Source organism: Pteropus alecto, unplaced genomic scaffold (genome assembly GCF_000325575.1).
Source record: "Pteropus alecto unplaced genomic scaffold, ASM32557v1 scaffold40, whole genome shotgun sequence".
Lineage (NCBI taxonomy): Eukaryota > Metazoa > Chordata > Mammalia > Chiroptera > Pteropodidae > Pteropus > Pteropus alecto.
In genome coordinates, this window is record NW_006431919.1 from 19,366,526 (window position 1) to 19,382,396 (window position 15,871).

The 15,871-nt window shown below is 43.4% G+C and overlaps 1 protein-coding gene across 1 annotated transcript in view; it reads left to right on the forward strand.

The window, feature by feature from the left end:
* The window catches only part of SIMC1 (SUMO interacting motifs containing 1), a 29,922-nt gene that overhangs the window by 6,709 nt on the left and 7,342 nt on the right, over nt 1-15,871 (forward strand). Inside the window, exons 5-7 of the mRNA XM_025043167.1 lie at nt 3,326-3,480; nt 7,961-8,113; nt 9,823-9,951. Coding sequence (XP_024898935.1) covers nt 3,326-3,480; nt 7,961-8,113; nt 9,823-9,951 — 437 coding nt within the window. The remainder of the gene's footprint in view (nt 1-3,325; nt 3,481-7,960; nt 8,114-9,822; nt 9,952-15,871) is intronic.

Here is a 15,871-nt window from a genome sequence, read left to right on the forward strand (position 1 = left end):
ACAATAAGGGATGGACAACATATGTGAATGAAGATTGGAAGGTCTCTAGGCTGTGTAACAGCAAGGACCGAGGGAGCCAGCAGAGGGAGCCAGAGAGGCTAGAGTACACGTGGAAGGAGCTGCAGCCAAGCGGGAGGAGATCTGCCCACTGCAGCAGAGAGCTTTTGGACTCAGAAACACAATACGTAAGAGGGTTGGAGTCAAATATGGGCTGTAAATTCGTTGACGATTTGTAGATGACAACCTTTCCGTTCTTGAGTACAGAAGGTTCGGTTGCCAGGTAACCAGATTACCTACCCTTCAGGCAAAAAGCCAGAGGATTCATTGTCCGAAGACACTGAATGACCATCTGTCATACGTGAAGGCAGCTGGCGTAGAGCTGGTACTCCAGAAAAAACTCCTGCATTCCCACCTTTAGGCATCCCTACACTTGCCAGCTTTTCTGTCTGCTCACCCCAAAGCCCTTGGATGGAACAAATTATTTTCAGCTTAGAATTCTATACTCAACTGAACTATTAGTCAAGTGTAAGGGGAACATAAAGACATTTCCAGACATGTAGGTGAAAAATATCCCCACACCTTATTTTTTAGGAGGTTCGTTGAAGATATGCATCGAAAGAATGGGGACATAATCAAAAAAAGAGACACAGGATCCAGGGAACACTGGTCTCATCCAGGAGAGTAAGGTTACAGTGGACGGTAGAACTAGAGAGCGACCAGTCCAGACTGGAGTGAAATAGAGAGCGTGAAGAAGGATGATCTGGGAGACATCACTTAGACGGTAGATAAGGAAGCTCCAGGCCCTTGTGGCCCCGTGGAGACACCAAGTTAACAAGCACATATGGACCAGAACACCTTTGTGACAACTGTAGAGACTGATTGAGAAGCAGCCGTACCCGTGCCAGTACGTAACCGAGAAGGGACTCCACAGGAAGGAGTAGGAAAGTCTGTGATGTTTGTGTGTGACATCAACAACCAAAAGGGGTGGGGACAGAGCTATGAAGGAGCAGAGTTTCGGTATGTTAGTATGTTGGGTTTTTTTGTATATTATTGAAGTTAATCTGGTATAAAGTCACATTAGAGTATTATAACTTTACAGTGTTAGATGTAATGATCCCCATGGCAACCACAAAAACAGTAGAATATACCCAAAAGGAAATGAGAAAGGAATTTAAACGTTTCGCTACAAAAAGTTAACGGAAGAAAAAATAGTAATGCAGGAAATTGGGGACAAAAAAGCTATAAGGCATTTAGGAAACAAATAGCACGAATACAGAAGTAAGTCCTTTCTTATCAGTAAGTGGATTAAATTCTCCAATCAAAAGAGAAACTAGCAGAATGGATAAAAACACATGATCCAACTACATGCTGTGTACAAGAAACTCACTTTAGATCCAAAGACACAAGGAGATTGAAAGTAAAAGGGCGAGAAAAGATACTCCATGCAAATAGTGACCAAATATGGCTGTAATCATATGAGACAAAATCGACTTTAAATTGGAAAATGTTACAAGAGACAAAGGAGGGCATTCCATATTAATAAAAGTGTCAAGATAGCTAGAAAATGTAATAAGTACAAACATTTATGCATCTAATGACAGACCATCAAAATATGACCCGAACACTGACAGAATTGAAGGGAGAAATTGTTCTATGTTCATAGTTGGAGACTTCAGTACCCCACTCTCGACAATGGACAGAACAAACAGATGGAAGATAAGAAGAGAGAGAACTCAAGACAATAGACCAACAAGATCTAACGGTTATATACAGAATATTCTTCCAAAAACAACAGTATACACATTCTTCCCTGCACATACGGGACATATTCCAGGACAGATCGTGTGTTAGGCCACAAGTTAAGTCTTAATAGATTTTAAAAGATAGATGTCACACAAGATATCGTCATTCTAGGAAGCTGGCATCACCCTGATATCAAAGCCAGACAAAAAATACTACAAGGATACTACAGACCAATACCCTTTGTGAACAGCGATGCAAAATACTCAGCAGCATGTCATAAGGATTATACACCGTAACCAAGTGGGATTTATCTGGGAATACAAGGATGGTTCGACATAGAAAAATCAATCAATGCAATACATCACATTAACAGAATAAAGGGCCAAAACCACATGATCATTTCAATTGATGCAGAGTCTCCAACACCCTTTCATGATAAAAACTCCGAACAAACTAGGAGTGGAAGGAAACTGCCTCGTCAAAGCCCTATGTGAAAAACCCACAGCAAACATCCTACTCAGTGGTGAAACACTGACACCTTTTCCGCTAAGGTAAGGAACCGGGCAAGGATGCCTGTTTTCATCTAGTCATCATAGTACCGGAAGTTCTAGCCAGAGCAAGTAGGAAAGGAAAGGAAATCACATTATCTGTGTTCACAAAAGACATGCTCTTTTATGTAGAAAACCCTAGAGATTCCACACAGGACAACCTAGAACTGATAAACTTAACAAAGTTACAGGATACAAAATCAACATGCAAAAATCAGTTGCATTTCTCTATACTAACGATGAACAATCTGAAAAGGAAGTTAAGAAAATAATTCCATTAAAATAGCATCAAGAATAATAAAATGCTTAAGAGTAAACCTAATCAAAGGTGAACAACTTACACACCGAAAACTAGAAAGCATCGCTGAAAGAAAATAGATAAATGGTAGGATGTCGTATGTTCATGGATTGGAAGACTAAATGTTGTTCAGCTGTCCGACTACTCAAAGCAATCCACGGATTCAACACAATCCCTGTTCAAATCCTAACAGCGTTTTTTGCAGAAGTAGAAAAACCCATCCTAAAATTCCTATGTAATCTCTACCTGTGTCATTTGGGCTTCATCAGTTAGGATCATCTCACCTGTAACCCAAAATCCAGCCCGGGCTTGCCGACCCAGTTAAGGATATGCATCAGCTCGCACTCCTAAAAGTTCAGCAGTTGGGCGGGGGGCAGGGGCGGGGGGGGGACATTGCAGTTGCTCGATCCAGCAGCCCAGCAATGTCACTTAGGAACCAGTTCCTGTCTTTCTGGTCTGATAGCCACAGTTTGGGGTTTATTCTGAGACTGATAGGGTTAGTAAACGTGAGAATGACTTCCTATGCCCATCTCTTAAAATCGGAAAGTCCTCAGTCTTCAGGCTGTAGCATTGCCCTATGTGTCCTCTTTTGTAATGACCTAGGCTGCCTGCTCTCTGCCGTTTAGGGACAGACACACTCGTTGACTCGTGGTCTTCCTTTGGACTTAGTGTCTACGAGAGTACTGCTCACTGGCATTCAGGAGATAGGAAATACTTCTCGTCTTTTCTGCCGTAGGGCCAGAACCTGCCCGGGCGACTCCTATTTCTGCGTTACGTCGTGCAGACCCTGGAAGATGACTTCCAGCAGATCCTGAGGAAGCAGCGGCAGCACCTGCAGCAATCCATTGCAAGCACCGTGCTGTCCTGTGACAAGCAGCCCCACAACGTCAGGTAACCGGTCCCCTGAGCCCTGGGGTGACAAGGGGCAGGGGCTGTGGGTGGGCCAGAGAACATCAGGTGGATGAGATGTTCTAGTCGGGACAGTGTGACAGAGATAGTTATCGAAACTGTCGGCAGTCCTGATACATTCCCTGTCTGTCCCAAGCGTACATCGGGCACTGAGCTGTGTGCTTTTCTCTCAAGGCCATCGGACTTCCTTTGGCCTCTTTCACTATTGTCCAAATAACTTCACGAGGTCCAAGGAGAGACCCTAACGCATGTAAAACTTTTCACAGCTTTTATAAACACAGATTTATCTCCATCCTGCTGCGTAACTCAAGATAAACGTTCGTCACTACTGCTTTCTGAAAAGTAATATAATAATCAGTCACGTGGCTGACAGTGAGGTATAATAAGGCTGCAAGCATGTGTTCTCTTTTTTTCTAGAATCAGGGCAGCTTCAGAGAGGGCAACCACCATATCCTTGTATCAGGGGGAAAATGTGATTTCGAGGGTAGGGCCCTCCTGCCGGCACCTCCCTCCTGGAACTGTATGATCCTTGCTTCTTTTGAAAATGGTTCTCACCAGGCTAATCCACCAGCATTCCTTATTTCAGAGTATTATTGAAATTCTTCCACTCGTTATTGTGTTCCCATATGTTCTCGCGTATTTGCTAAGAATAGTTTTACAGGCCAGCGTGGGATACTACTATAACGGCTTTAATGAAAGAAGGAGGCAGTTTCTTCTGTTCGCAGTGGCAGTCAGCTTCTGCCCCTTAGTCTTCACGTCTGTGTCATTTCCCTAGTGCCATTTTATAGAAAGTTTAAACATTCACCGGTAAAGGGGTAGAAAATCAGTAAGTAGAAAATCTACGAAGAGCATTGGATAGCATAGGTGGGTTTTCAATGAAAAAGTAACAGTTTGGACAATGACAGTGACTGTCGGCCACTCTGCCACGTGAGCGCAGGCTCTGGGTTGGGTGGGTGACGGGAGGCACCGTCCCACCCCGACCGGTGTCATCAGCTGCTTCGTTTCCACCTGGGCCTCTCACTGTGCCGACTGTGGCCCTTGGGTTTCAAGAAAGGCGTTGGTGGCCTCGAAATGCAGGCCAGGTCCTCCGTTGTATGCTTTATCGGTGAAAAATATCATCTGTTGCAGATGGAGGGAAAACCAGCTGTCTTTGATTCAGTAAGAGATGGCTATGAGATTGAGACTATGGTTACACGGATGTATGCACGTGCTTGTCAAAACTCCTCAAAGACCTTTGCGCAATTTATGGTGTATAAATTATACCCCACAGATAACTATTTAAAAAGAGAGATGGTAAGTCAGTCCCCATAAGACCCCTTCGCAAGGGATTTCGTTTTCCCTTTTAACTGTTCATGCAGAGTAAACTAGTTCTACAAGATGTAAGAAATACGCCAGTTCCCAGGTCACGTCACACGCATTTCCTTTTCCCCAGGGGTAACTACTTTCAAGTCTTTTATTTAAGTGATTCTCTGGAAATTTACCTCTGTATGGCTAAATAACCTGCTCACTTTGCTAATTCTTGATTTTTCATTATTAGCCATGATCTACTGATTTCCCGTGTGAAAGATGAGGAAATAGCTCCTTTTCCTCCCTCCCTCTCCCTACTCCCCTCCTCCCCCCCGCCGCATTTCCCAGCCCCCATACCATGAATATAGTGAGGTCATCATTTTGCATAGGTCAGAATGCAGTGTTTCCATTACGATGAGCATGTATGAAAGTCAGAGCTGAGCCAAGTACTAAACAATGAGTACTTTTCCTTTCATACATACCTTTCTGTTTTCCTTAAACTTAATTAATAATGGTCTTATTTTTAGCTTCCTCGTATTCTTTGTGCCTATCAGAAGTCAACCCTAAATTCTCTGCCCTTTGGTCTGAATCTCCCCTCGAGATGTCAGTTGGCACTGGACACTCTTACTAATTTCTTTGTCGTGAGGGTCTGTGGCGAACACTCCTTCAGTCTGGATGGCGAGTCCTCTCTGCCAGTCTTTGCCTTGCGTGTGAGTGAGAAGTCCCTTCGCATGTGCCCAGCGTTGGGTCTCTAGTTTGTTTGTCCCTCATCTTCTCTTTCTTTGTTTACTTCCTCGTTTTGATGGATCAGTCTCCAGAAGCTTCTTAGAAAGGTGTGTGGGAAGTACAATTTTTGAGATCATTTATGTCTGAAAATATCTTTTTCTTCCCACACATTGATAACTGAATATAGATATTTCGGTTAGAAATAACTTTTCGAGAAATAGTGTTGAAGGAAATCTTCCATTATCTTCTAGCTTCCAGAATCGCCGTGAGGTCATAAGCTACTTCGATTATTGATTCTTGCTCTGGGCCCCGGTTTTGAGCTCTGGAAGTTTCTGGGATTCTCCTTTGGCCCAGTATGCTTTCCGCAGGTCTATACTCATCCACTGTGCAGGGCATCGCGTGGGGCCATTTCAGTCTAGAAACACGTCCTTCATTCCTGGAACATAGTTTCATTTGTGTTTTAATGGTTTTAACTTCTAAGAGTTTTTTACTTATTTCTATAAATGTTTCTCTTTAAAATTAATGAATAGTATTCTGTTCTTGTTTTCTTCTTTCATGGATCCATATCCTCTCATACTTTGATGATACTAACGATAGCTTTTGTGTTTATTCTCTGCATGATGTCTGTTTTTGAGTTGCCTTGGGGCCAGGTCGGCTGTTGCGGTCTTTAGCTCTCATGTTCGAGTACTTCCACAGACGTCTGGTAAACCTCAGTAGTCTGTCCACATGTAAGGGCGACAGACTCAAAAGCTTTTGGAAGCTCGAGAGGACCTGTCATTTCTGAACTTCCCTGTAGGTGGAACTGGCTGCCCGTTGGCTAGACGGTACCCTGTCCGTGTCTTCAGGTCCTTCCCGTTGGGCTGGGTGCGTTTTCCATAGGAGACTTCCGGTCTCCCACATGAACGATAAAGACCGGGATGCAGGGTTTGGAGGCCAGGTGTGGGGCGATGGCGAGGGTCTCTGCATTCAGCGTGCGCCTGTCCACTTCGCGGCCTGTTTCTGCTCTGTGCCTTTGCCTCCTGTCTGCGCCTGGTGTCCCAGTCCAGAGACCCTCTGTTTGACCCCTCCACAGACTTAACCTGTAGCCCGCAGGGTCGGGGAAGAAGATCTAGGGGTCTGAAAGTTTCTTAGACATCTTATGATTCATCATACCTATTTTAACTTACGCTTCCACCCTCACTACAGAGGAACCTCGTACTGCCATTTGCAGAGCTCATTGCAGATTCTTTTTTTTTTCTTTACTATTTTTAAAAATAGGATTAAATAAGATTACTCTTCTCCACTGCTGGTTTAGGATTCAGCTTTCCCGAATCTGCCGTCAGTTAAAATGTATCCTTTTGCCAAAGTCGTAGACTTAGATTAAACATTATCCTGGACATGACCCACTTGCCTTATTTACTTAACTGGTTACTTTCGTTAATTGGTTACTTTTGATTTCCTAATCAGCATCTCTTAGCCGGCCTCCCAAGTTAAAGGCTGGGACCTTGACCATTAATCTGCATTTAACCACATATCCACCCCTGTCACCTACTTTTGCACCTTCTCGCACCCAATATAATCAGCATCTTGAATGTCTATCGTTTCTTTTCCTTCTTATGTAGTTTTATTGCATCTGTATATGTTCCTATCAAGTATATATTTTTATTTTAGTTCCTTTTAGCTGTATATAAAAGGGTATCATGCTGTATGTAATCTAGTATATAAAAAAATCTTTTATTTTTCACTTACTATTACGGAGTACTAAGATTTGTCCACATTATTAGCTGTTACTGTAGCTTATCCATTCTCACTATGTAATATTCTATTTTGTAAATATACTTAATTTTTCTTCCAGCTTCCAAAATTTCCTCCTTATCTCCCCTTGCTCGTGGAATTTTAAAAATTATTGTAGTACTAGCAGGATTTTAGGAAAGAACAAAATTAGATGTGTGCGTCCAAGCTACCATTTTTACCTGAGTTACCTAAGTGACTGTCAAAAATAATTTCGATTATGTGAAGTGTTTTTACTGTCCTAACTTTTAGAGCCTACACCCTGTGTAAAATATGACTCCACTGTAATACTCTAAACTTCAGTTATTAGCATTAATAGATAACACCTAATAAAAGAAAGCCGGCAAAGGCTTCTGTGGACATCCAATCCAACCTACAACCTTGTCAAGGAATGTTCCTGGTCAGGAAGCCACAGATAATATTCTTTACCTCGGAGATAGCTTTCAAGAATTATAACTCAAAGAAAAACGTGGCTGTTTCAGTTAGCATTTGTAATCTTACTGCAGTTAAATATGTGGTTTCCATTAGACTTATTTAAATATTAAAAATAGCTAAGGGTCCTCTTCGTTGCCATTGGGGAACTCTAGGGGTCTCGGAGCCCAGGTCAAGGCTGCAGTTGTGAGCACCATGCAGTAAAACAGACGGTTAAACTTCCCTCCTCATCCCTTCTCCGTCACAGGGACGTCATCAAGTGGCTGGTGAAAGTGGTAACGGAGGACGGATTGACTCAGCCGCCGAATGGGAGTCAGACCTCTTCAGGGGCCGGAATCCTGAAGGCCAGCAGTAGCGCCCATCCTCTCCAACCGGACCTGGCAAAGAACGCCGCCCAGCTGTAAGGGGCGGAGCTTGCCGTCTTTCCTGGGGCCCTGGGGATTTACCGATGGCCAGAACAGCGCCACTCCCTAAGTTTCCCCCAAATGACCCAGCCATTTTCTGACTAAAGACCATCCTGTTCGCCCGAAGGCTGACTTTCTAATCCCAAAGGTAGCTCAAAAGCAGGCGCCTGCCCCGTGCATGGATAAGACTGCACTCAGTGAATACAGACTGGCAAAGCCGGAGCGCCACAGAGGGACACTGCGCTCCCTTTCCTGGACTCCAAGGGACGGTGGGGGTTAGAGCTGCTCGTCCCTTCAGCCACCGGCTGACAGAAGAGAAGGAGCCGTGGGCAGCGGTGTCCCGCGGTCTCCGGTCCTCGAAGACCTCCGTCTCTCTCCTCAGTCTGGCAGGTTCCAGCAGGTTCTAACCACACCGGCTCAGGCCAGGGCAGGTCCCAGCACCTCAGGGCACACCGGAAACAGTCCTGGCCTTTCTTCTCTGGGGTCGAGGGTGGTCTTGGCATATTTTGAGAGACGCCAGGATTTTAGGGGCTGGAGCTGCCCTCGCACAAGTAATAACTCACCCTCCTTGTCAATCATACTGGTAAAAGCCATCACACTGACATTTCAAACACAGCATTTGTGCCTAAATTTACAGTGCTGTATTATAAGCTCATTGCACCAAGTTGATTTTCATATAAGACCTATGGGTTTTGACTAATTTAGAGATAATCTTGTTTCTAAAGGGGGAATGTCTGGAACAATGAAGCATTTACTTGGACAGATTGGGGAGTCCAAGAGAGAGGCAGACACCATTCCTCCAACGGAAGCTAATCTCATTAATAATAATAATAATAGTAATAATTTATTGTAAATAAATATTAGTAGAAACAAAAATAGGGTCCTCTCAAAGTCGGTTTATTATGATCTTAACAACAATGATAAGCGCTACCATTTTCCGTTAATGAGTGCCCATCTGCCAGATGCCCTACGAAGCACTCACAACTTTACGAAGTAGGTGGCATTAGTAATTTGTCAGAAGTCGAACAGTTTGTCATTGCAGCCCAGGAATCCGCCAAAGCCCCGGTCTACCTATTCGTATCACTGGCCGCAGATGTCCTTCCATCATAGATAATACCTACCGCACGCTAGAATACGCTGACTGTGGCCAGGCCCACCTTTCTGAGGGGCGGCCCGATTCCTTCTGCCCCATCAGCCTGCTGAGCTCTGGTGGGAGAGGGGGTCACGTTCTACCAGTCAAAGTTCTGAGACCAGGCTTAGCGAAAGATTGGTGTAAAGGAGCCAGTGACAGGAGAAAACTGTGCAGTAATTATCTATTTTCCCCTGTCCTGTGTCAAAGAAATTCACATAATTGTTAGCCATTCTGGATCTGTTTCTTCACCTATAAAACTAAGAAGTCAAAGGTTAGATGACCTTTAAAGTCTCTAGCTCCTTAAGATTGTATGTTTCTATTTTCGAATTTAAAAGCAGCTTGCTTTTGCAGCGCAACCCCAGGTTCTGAGAGGTTCAGATAGTATGATCTGGCAGAAGGGATTCAGGTAGGTGACATCGCTAAATCAAAGCATGCTGGTGGCTTGAGTAGTCCTCCCTGACCTAGTGTGTGCGTTACGAGGCCCTGTAGTACACTGGTGGGGACCTCCTCCCGGCCAGCAGGTGGCTCCTCGCCAGACCTCCCGCTCACTTGTGTTCTGTGTTCTGGACCCAGGATTGTGTGCCAGCTGCAGAGGATGCTGTCCATAGCCGTGGAGGTGGACAGGACCCCCACCTGCAGCTCCAATAAAATCGCCGAGATGATGTTTGGGTTTGTGCTGGACATTCCTGAGAGGAGTCAGAGGTGAGTCTTAGTTTCATTTTTTTATTCTGGGAACATAATTTCAAAAGAAGATCTAAATAAACAGTTGTTAAATTGGGGAGGAAAAGAGGTGGAGGGATAGTCCTGTCTCTTTAACCTTTTGAAAGAAAGTTTTCGATTAATTATTACTGTTTGCCACTGGGGCACAGTTTTGGGGGGAAGAGCTAGGCTATCTTAAGTGAAGCCTAAATTTTCCTACTTTGTCCATCTGGCTAACAATTTACTCGTCCTTCAGGGTTCAGCTGTTAATCGTGACCTTCTTCCCTGACCCTCAGCCACAGGGCCTGGCGTGAACATTCGCGGAAGGCTTGAGAAATGAATGAAATGGGCATGTCCCATATCAGGGGAAGAAGAGGTGACTCAGGAAGGCGCGGGGTTGGACCTGTAGAATGAGCCCAGATAGTAAGAATATGGAATCCGTTTCTTTAAGCACGAATTAGTGAAGCATCTATCAGGAGGAAATAAAGAAATAAGAGTTCTTGGCTAGAACTAATGATTCCATCTTTGAACCAGTAATTTTAGAATCCAGAGGAAGAAAAATAAACTAGAGTGAATATGAAAGCATGCATAGTCGCTGGCACAGGAAGTTACTTTGAGAGGGCCATGGTGCAGCGGTGGCTCTTAGGGAAGTTATCTGTCAGCTCCTTGTCTGCTTCTCATCTCCATGCTCTGCTCCCAGTTATCAGCCAAGACTATTCTTGTACAGCTCTGCTTCCTCTCATTAAAAGAAAATGTCACTGTAATAAAGATTTAATTAAAATACCCTGCTAAGATTAAGACGAACATTTATTAGGTCCCTACAGTGTGCCAGTCATTGTCACATTAATTATCTCATTATTCCTACTTAATGAATGAGAAAAAGTAATGAAATAACTCACCCATGGTTACCCAGCTAATCAGATTCGGAATCCAAATGTAAACCCTGGACAGCTTAACCCCGAGTTCAGCGTCTAAAGGAGGCAGCGGGTTAGAGCGGTCAGGATGAAGGACGTGCACGCAGACGCCGTGCTCGCTCCGCCCCCGTTCCAGGAGCTTCTGGTTTAGGTTTCACTCTCACACCTTCATTCATTTAAGCCCAGATTCTGGTGAGAGATGGGAAATCTAAGCAATGGGTAACTGTGAACAAACTTAGACTTAACACAGACGAAAATGATGTAAATCAAACCTGGCCCGACTTTAAAACTCTCTCAGAGGGGCGGACTGGCAGCCACCCAAATTATACTAGAGGATACTTTCTTTGGCCTTTACTTTGGCTCATTTTAATTTTTTAAAGTTTAGGTATAATTTATATGTGTTAAATTATATAAACTAACTTACATAAGTATCATTCCGCGAGTTTTGACAAATGCATACACCCGTTGCGACCTATCATTTTCTAATAGCTCATTGATAATATATAGAAATCCTGCAACCTTGCTGAATTCACTTATTCTAATAGGAATATTTTTGTGGTTTCCTTTCTACATACAAAATCGTATTGTCTGCAAATAAATATAGTTAAACATCTTCCTTTCCAATCCGTACGCCTTTTGCTGCCTCCTCTTGCCTTATTGCTTGGGCTAGTGCCTCCAGCCGTCATCCTGGTGGGGGCACAGTCAGGCCTTGACCGTTAAGTGCAACGCCACCTGTAGCTGTCTCATGGGTGCCTTCGTCAGATCGAGGGAGCCTCCTTCTATTCCAAGCTTATCGAGTTATTGAACTTCGTGAAATAGATTTTGCGTATCTATTGAGATAATCATAACTTTTTCTCCTTTCATGCGTGTGATGAAGCACACTGATTAATTTCCTAATGTTAAACCAACCTTACGTTCCTAAAATAAAAAACCCTATGTGGTTGTGACATGTTATTCTTTTTGCTTATTGACAGATTCAATTTGCTAATATTTCGTTAAGGGCTTTCACGTCTATGGTGACTAGAGATATTGATCTCTAATTTTATTTTCTTATAATGTTCAACCTCACTCATATTTAAAGAAATGAAAATTAAAACTGCACTGAGATACTATTTCTCACCTATCTGAATAAGTAAAAAATTTAAAATATACTAATACAATCCATTAGTGAGGCCTTAAGAAAGCAGATACTCATACATCACTGGTGGGAATGCAAAGTGGTATGAGCATCATGGAGGGGAATTTTGCAGTATCTAATAAAACTAAATGCGTATTTACCTCTCGACCCAGAAACCTCACTTCCAGTAATTACCCTGAATGCACAGTTCTAACAATATGAAAATATATATGCACAAGGATATTCACTACAGCACCGTTCGTAACCGTAACATATTAGAAACCACCCAGATGCCCTCGAATAAGACAGTGGTTGAATATCTGTGGTACATCTACACAATTGGGTATTATAAAGCTGTAAGAAAATGAAAATTAAAAGTAGCAAAATTTCTATGAACTTAATTCCAGAATATGTTAAGAAAAAACACAAAATACCAAAGAGTATGCATAGCAAATATACATTTTTTTTTTTTGTAAGGAAGAAGGAAAAAATTCCAAATGTACATGGTTTTGACCATTTGTGAAAAAGAAAGTTAAGAGAAACCATAGAGTAGTCAAATGGCTTGTCTCCAACAGGCGGATGGCAGCTGGAAAGGTGGCGGGGTGCGGGGTGCGGGCGGGAGTGACAATGGCGGTTCAGGCGGCGGTGTGGGTGGTGGAATACTTTCCTGAGGGTGCTTCTTTGTATAGGTGTAACTTTGAGACTTTCAGAGCCACATTAATGTTTTACATACTAAAGAAAAATCAGCAGCGAGTTGCAGGAAGGGGCGGGGGGAGCGTAACAGAATACCACCAGACACAAACGCACCGAACTGTGTTTTAAGACGATAACTCCTGAGTTTGGAGGGTAGCGGGGAGGTGCAGGACAAGCCCGAGTAAACTTTTTTTTTTTAACTTTTTAAATAGTTATAGATTCACAGGAATTTACAGAAACTAGCACAGAGGTTTTATATTCCCCTCAGCGATGACATGTTGTTAACTGTATACGACATCGCAAACAGGAAACTCACACTGGTGCCCTCCACAGACCGTAGTCAGATTTCAACCCATTTCCACGTGTTCGTCTGTGTGGAGTTCTGTGCAGCTTCGTCACCTGCGTAGATTCACGTAACCACCAGCACAGTCAAGATATCCAGAACTGCTCCATCGCCACCCCAATCCCTTGTGCTAATTTTTTGGGCCACGACCATCCATCTTCCCCAACCCCTGGCAACCACCAATCTGTCCGAGTAATTTAAAACATAATATCTGGACTAAATGCCCTCGGGCTAACGACAGAATGAACTGTAAATAAATATGGAACTCCAGTCAGCAGCTGTCTTTTCACGGAAGTCTGAGTTAACAATTCAAAGACGACCTTACGTGTATTCTAGGATTAAATAAGTAAATATGTTGTGGATAACGAGAGCCACGTTCCTCGCTGTCAGAGGAGAGAGTTACACGCGTGAAAACGGGAAAGCGCAGAAGGAGCCCTGTGGTGCTGGCTTGGAATCGGAGGTGTCAACATGAACCGTGGTCTCTAATAGAGATAGAGATAGGAATAAATAAATGTAGATGTGAGGGTGCTTTACATGTACCGTATATACACGTGTGTGCGCACATGCGCACGCATTCCTACCTCTGGCCACCGGGAGCACAGAAACGATTACACCTTCGTAGTAGTATGCATACCTAGCACTCAGATCTTCGTTTTTAAATACTGGTTTACGCTAACAGGACCCAGAGTTCTGTGAAGAAATGGCAGATTCTGGAGCTGAGGTAGGGGAAAGTATGCAAGATGAGCCCGGAACGTCTTGTGCCCAGAAGTGAGAAATGTTCAAAGAAGGCTCCAAACATGTCAGAAGACACCGGAGCCAGCTTAAAGGCCTTCCACTAACCAATCCGATCTCCATTTTTATAATTTTGTCATTTCAAGAATTTCGTATAAATGGAGTCATACAGTGCGGAAGCCTCTGGGATTGGCTGTTTTCACTCGGCATAATTCTCTGGAGAGCCAATCAGCTTATTGTGTATCAGTATCAGTATCAGTGTATCAGTAGTTCATTCCCTTTTTTTTTTTGCCGAATAGTATTACGTGGTGTGTGTGTACTGTGGATTTTTTTTTTTTTTTAACCATTTACTCATTGAAGGAGATCTGTGTTGTTTCCAGTTTGGGACTTTTGTGAATTAAGCTGCTCTGAACATTCATGTACAAACTTTCATGTGGCCGTTAGTCATTTCTCTGGAATAAATACCAAAGAGTACAATTTTTGCATCATACAGTAGTTACCTGCTTAGTTTTTTGAAGAAATTGCCAAATTGTTTTCCTGACTGTCTGTACCATTTTACGTTCCCACCAGCAGTGTGTGACCGAGGTGGTTCCTCTGCATTCCGGCCAGCCTCTGCTAGACTTCCCATGTGGTCCATTATAGTTTCCATTTCTCTTCCCCGATAGTCCCCATCTAGTCACTCATTACAGACACCTTGGTTGGTTCGTTTGTTGGTTGGTTGGTTTTTTAACCTCGAACATATTTATAGTAGCTGTCCTAAAGTCCTTGTCTAATAATTCCAACACCTGTAACACCTCTTAGTCTGTTTTTCTGGCATCTTGCTCCCGGTTATGGATCACATTTTCTTGCGTTTTCTCTTATCTAATCATTTTTTATTGTGTGCTGGACATTGCGAGTGATGCATTGTTGAGAGTCTGAAATTTGCTGTCTTCCTTGAAAGGGTTTCGAGTTTTATTCTGGCAGGCATTTGATTTGCTGGCAGATTAGCTTTCTCCTATCGAAGCTTGTTTCTAGGGTTTGTAAGGGCTGGAGTCTTGAGGCTTAGTCCTTCTGGGGTCTCAGCTGACGGCCCAGGTGTTTAGTGAGACCCCTTCACTCTGGCTCATCGAAGCCCCAAGGTCTTAGCACTGGGAGAGCTCCAGAATCCCGCTCAGCTCACAGCCCACCAGTAGCTGTTCTGACTTTTGGAGCTTCTCCCTGCACCTGGACCAAGGAGGCCCCTTAGTCACATTTCTAGAGCTCCCTCTTCTCTGACACAAATTGCACCTCAGCCATCCTGAACTCCAATCTCTGTTTACTCTGTCCAGCAAGTCCACTGCTTTCTGTTTGGGACCCACACTGTCCTCTGGCTTAGTTCAAAAATGCCACCAGCAAGAAATCTGGGGGACGTAGTGTAGCGGTTAGCACGTCTGCTTTACACACAGAAGGTCCTGGGTTCACGTCCCAGTGGAGCCACGGTCCATGGTCTATGGCCATGCAACCCAGAACAAGCCCTATGTCTGATCTTGGAAGCTAAGCAGAGTCGGGCATGGTTATTACTTGGATGGGAGACCACCTAGGAAGACCAGCTGCTGTAGGCGTAAATAATAATAATAAATACATAAATAAAAAGAAATCTGGGGTAAAGGTAAAAATTCACCTTTCTTTCCCTTCTCTCAAGAACAAGTCTTTTATAGCAGCAAGTCTTTCAGTCCAATGCCTGAAAATAGTTCTTTCATGTATTTCGTCCAGTTTTATAATTGTTTATAACAGGAGGGTAAATTGAACACCAGCTTCTCTGTTAAGGCTGAATCTGGATGTTGGCCTTCTTCTGCGTCTTGTTTTTTAATTTCGAATTTGAATTGCCATAGATAATTGTACCTCCACGTCCTACTATGTCCACTACAAATCACTTTCTTGTCCTCTATATATCTCTGAGTTTGCCATCTGTGAAGTATGAAATGAGGACAAATGCAGGCCCTGGAATAAAAATTAGAAAATACAGTTTTGAAATAAAAAGTTATTGAACAGGAAAACTGCCCTGTGAGAGTAACAGGCCAAATACAGAGCAGAAATTAGACTTTGAAAGAATTAGGGGATATCTTGTCACTGTAATCACTTGGAATTCTTTGCATTAAAGAAGAA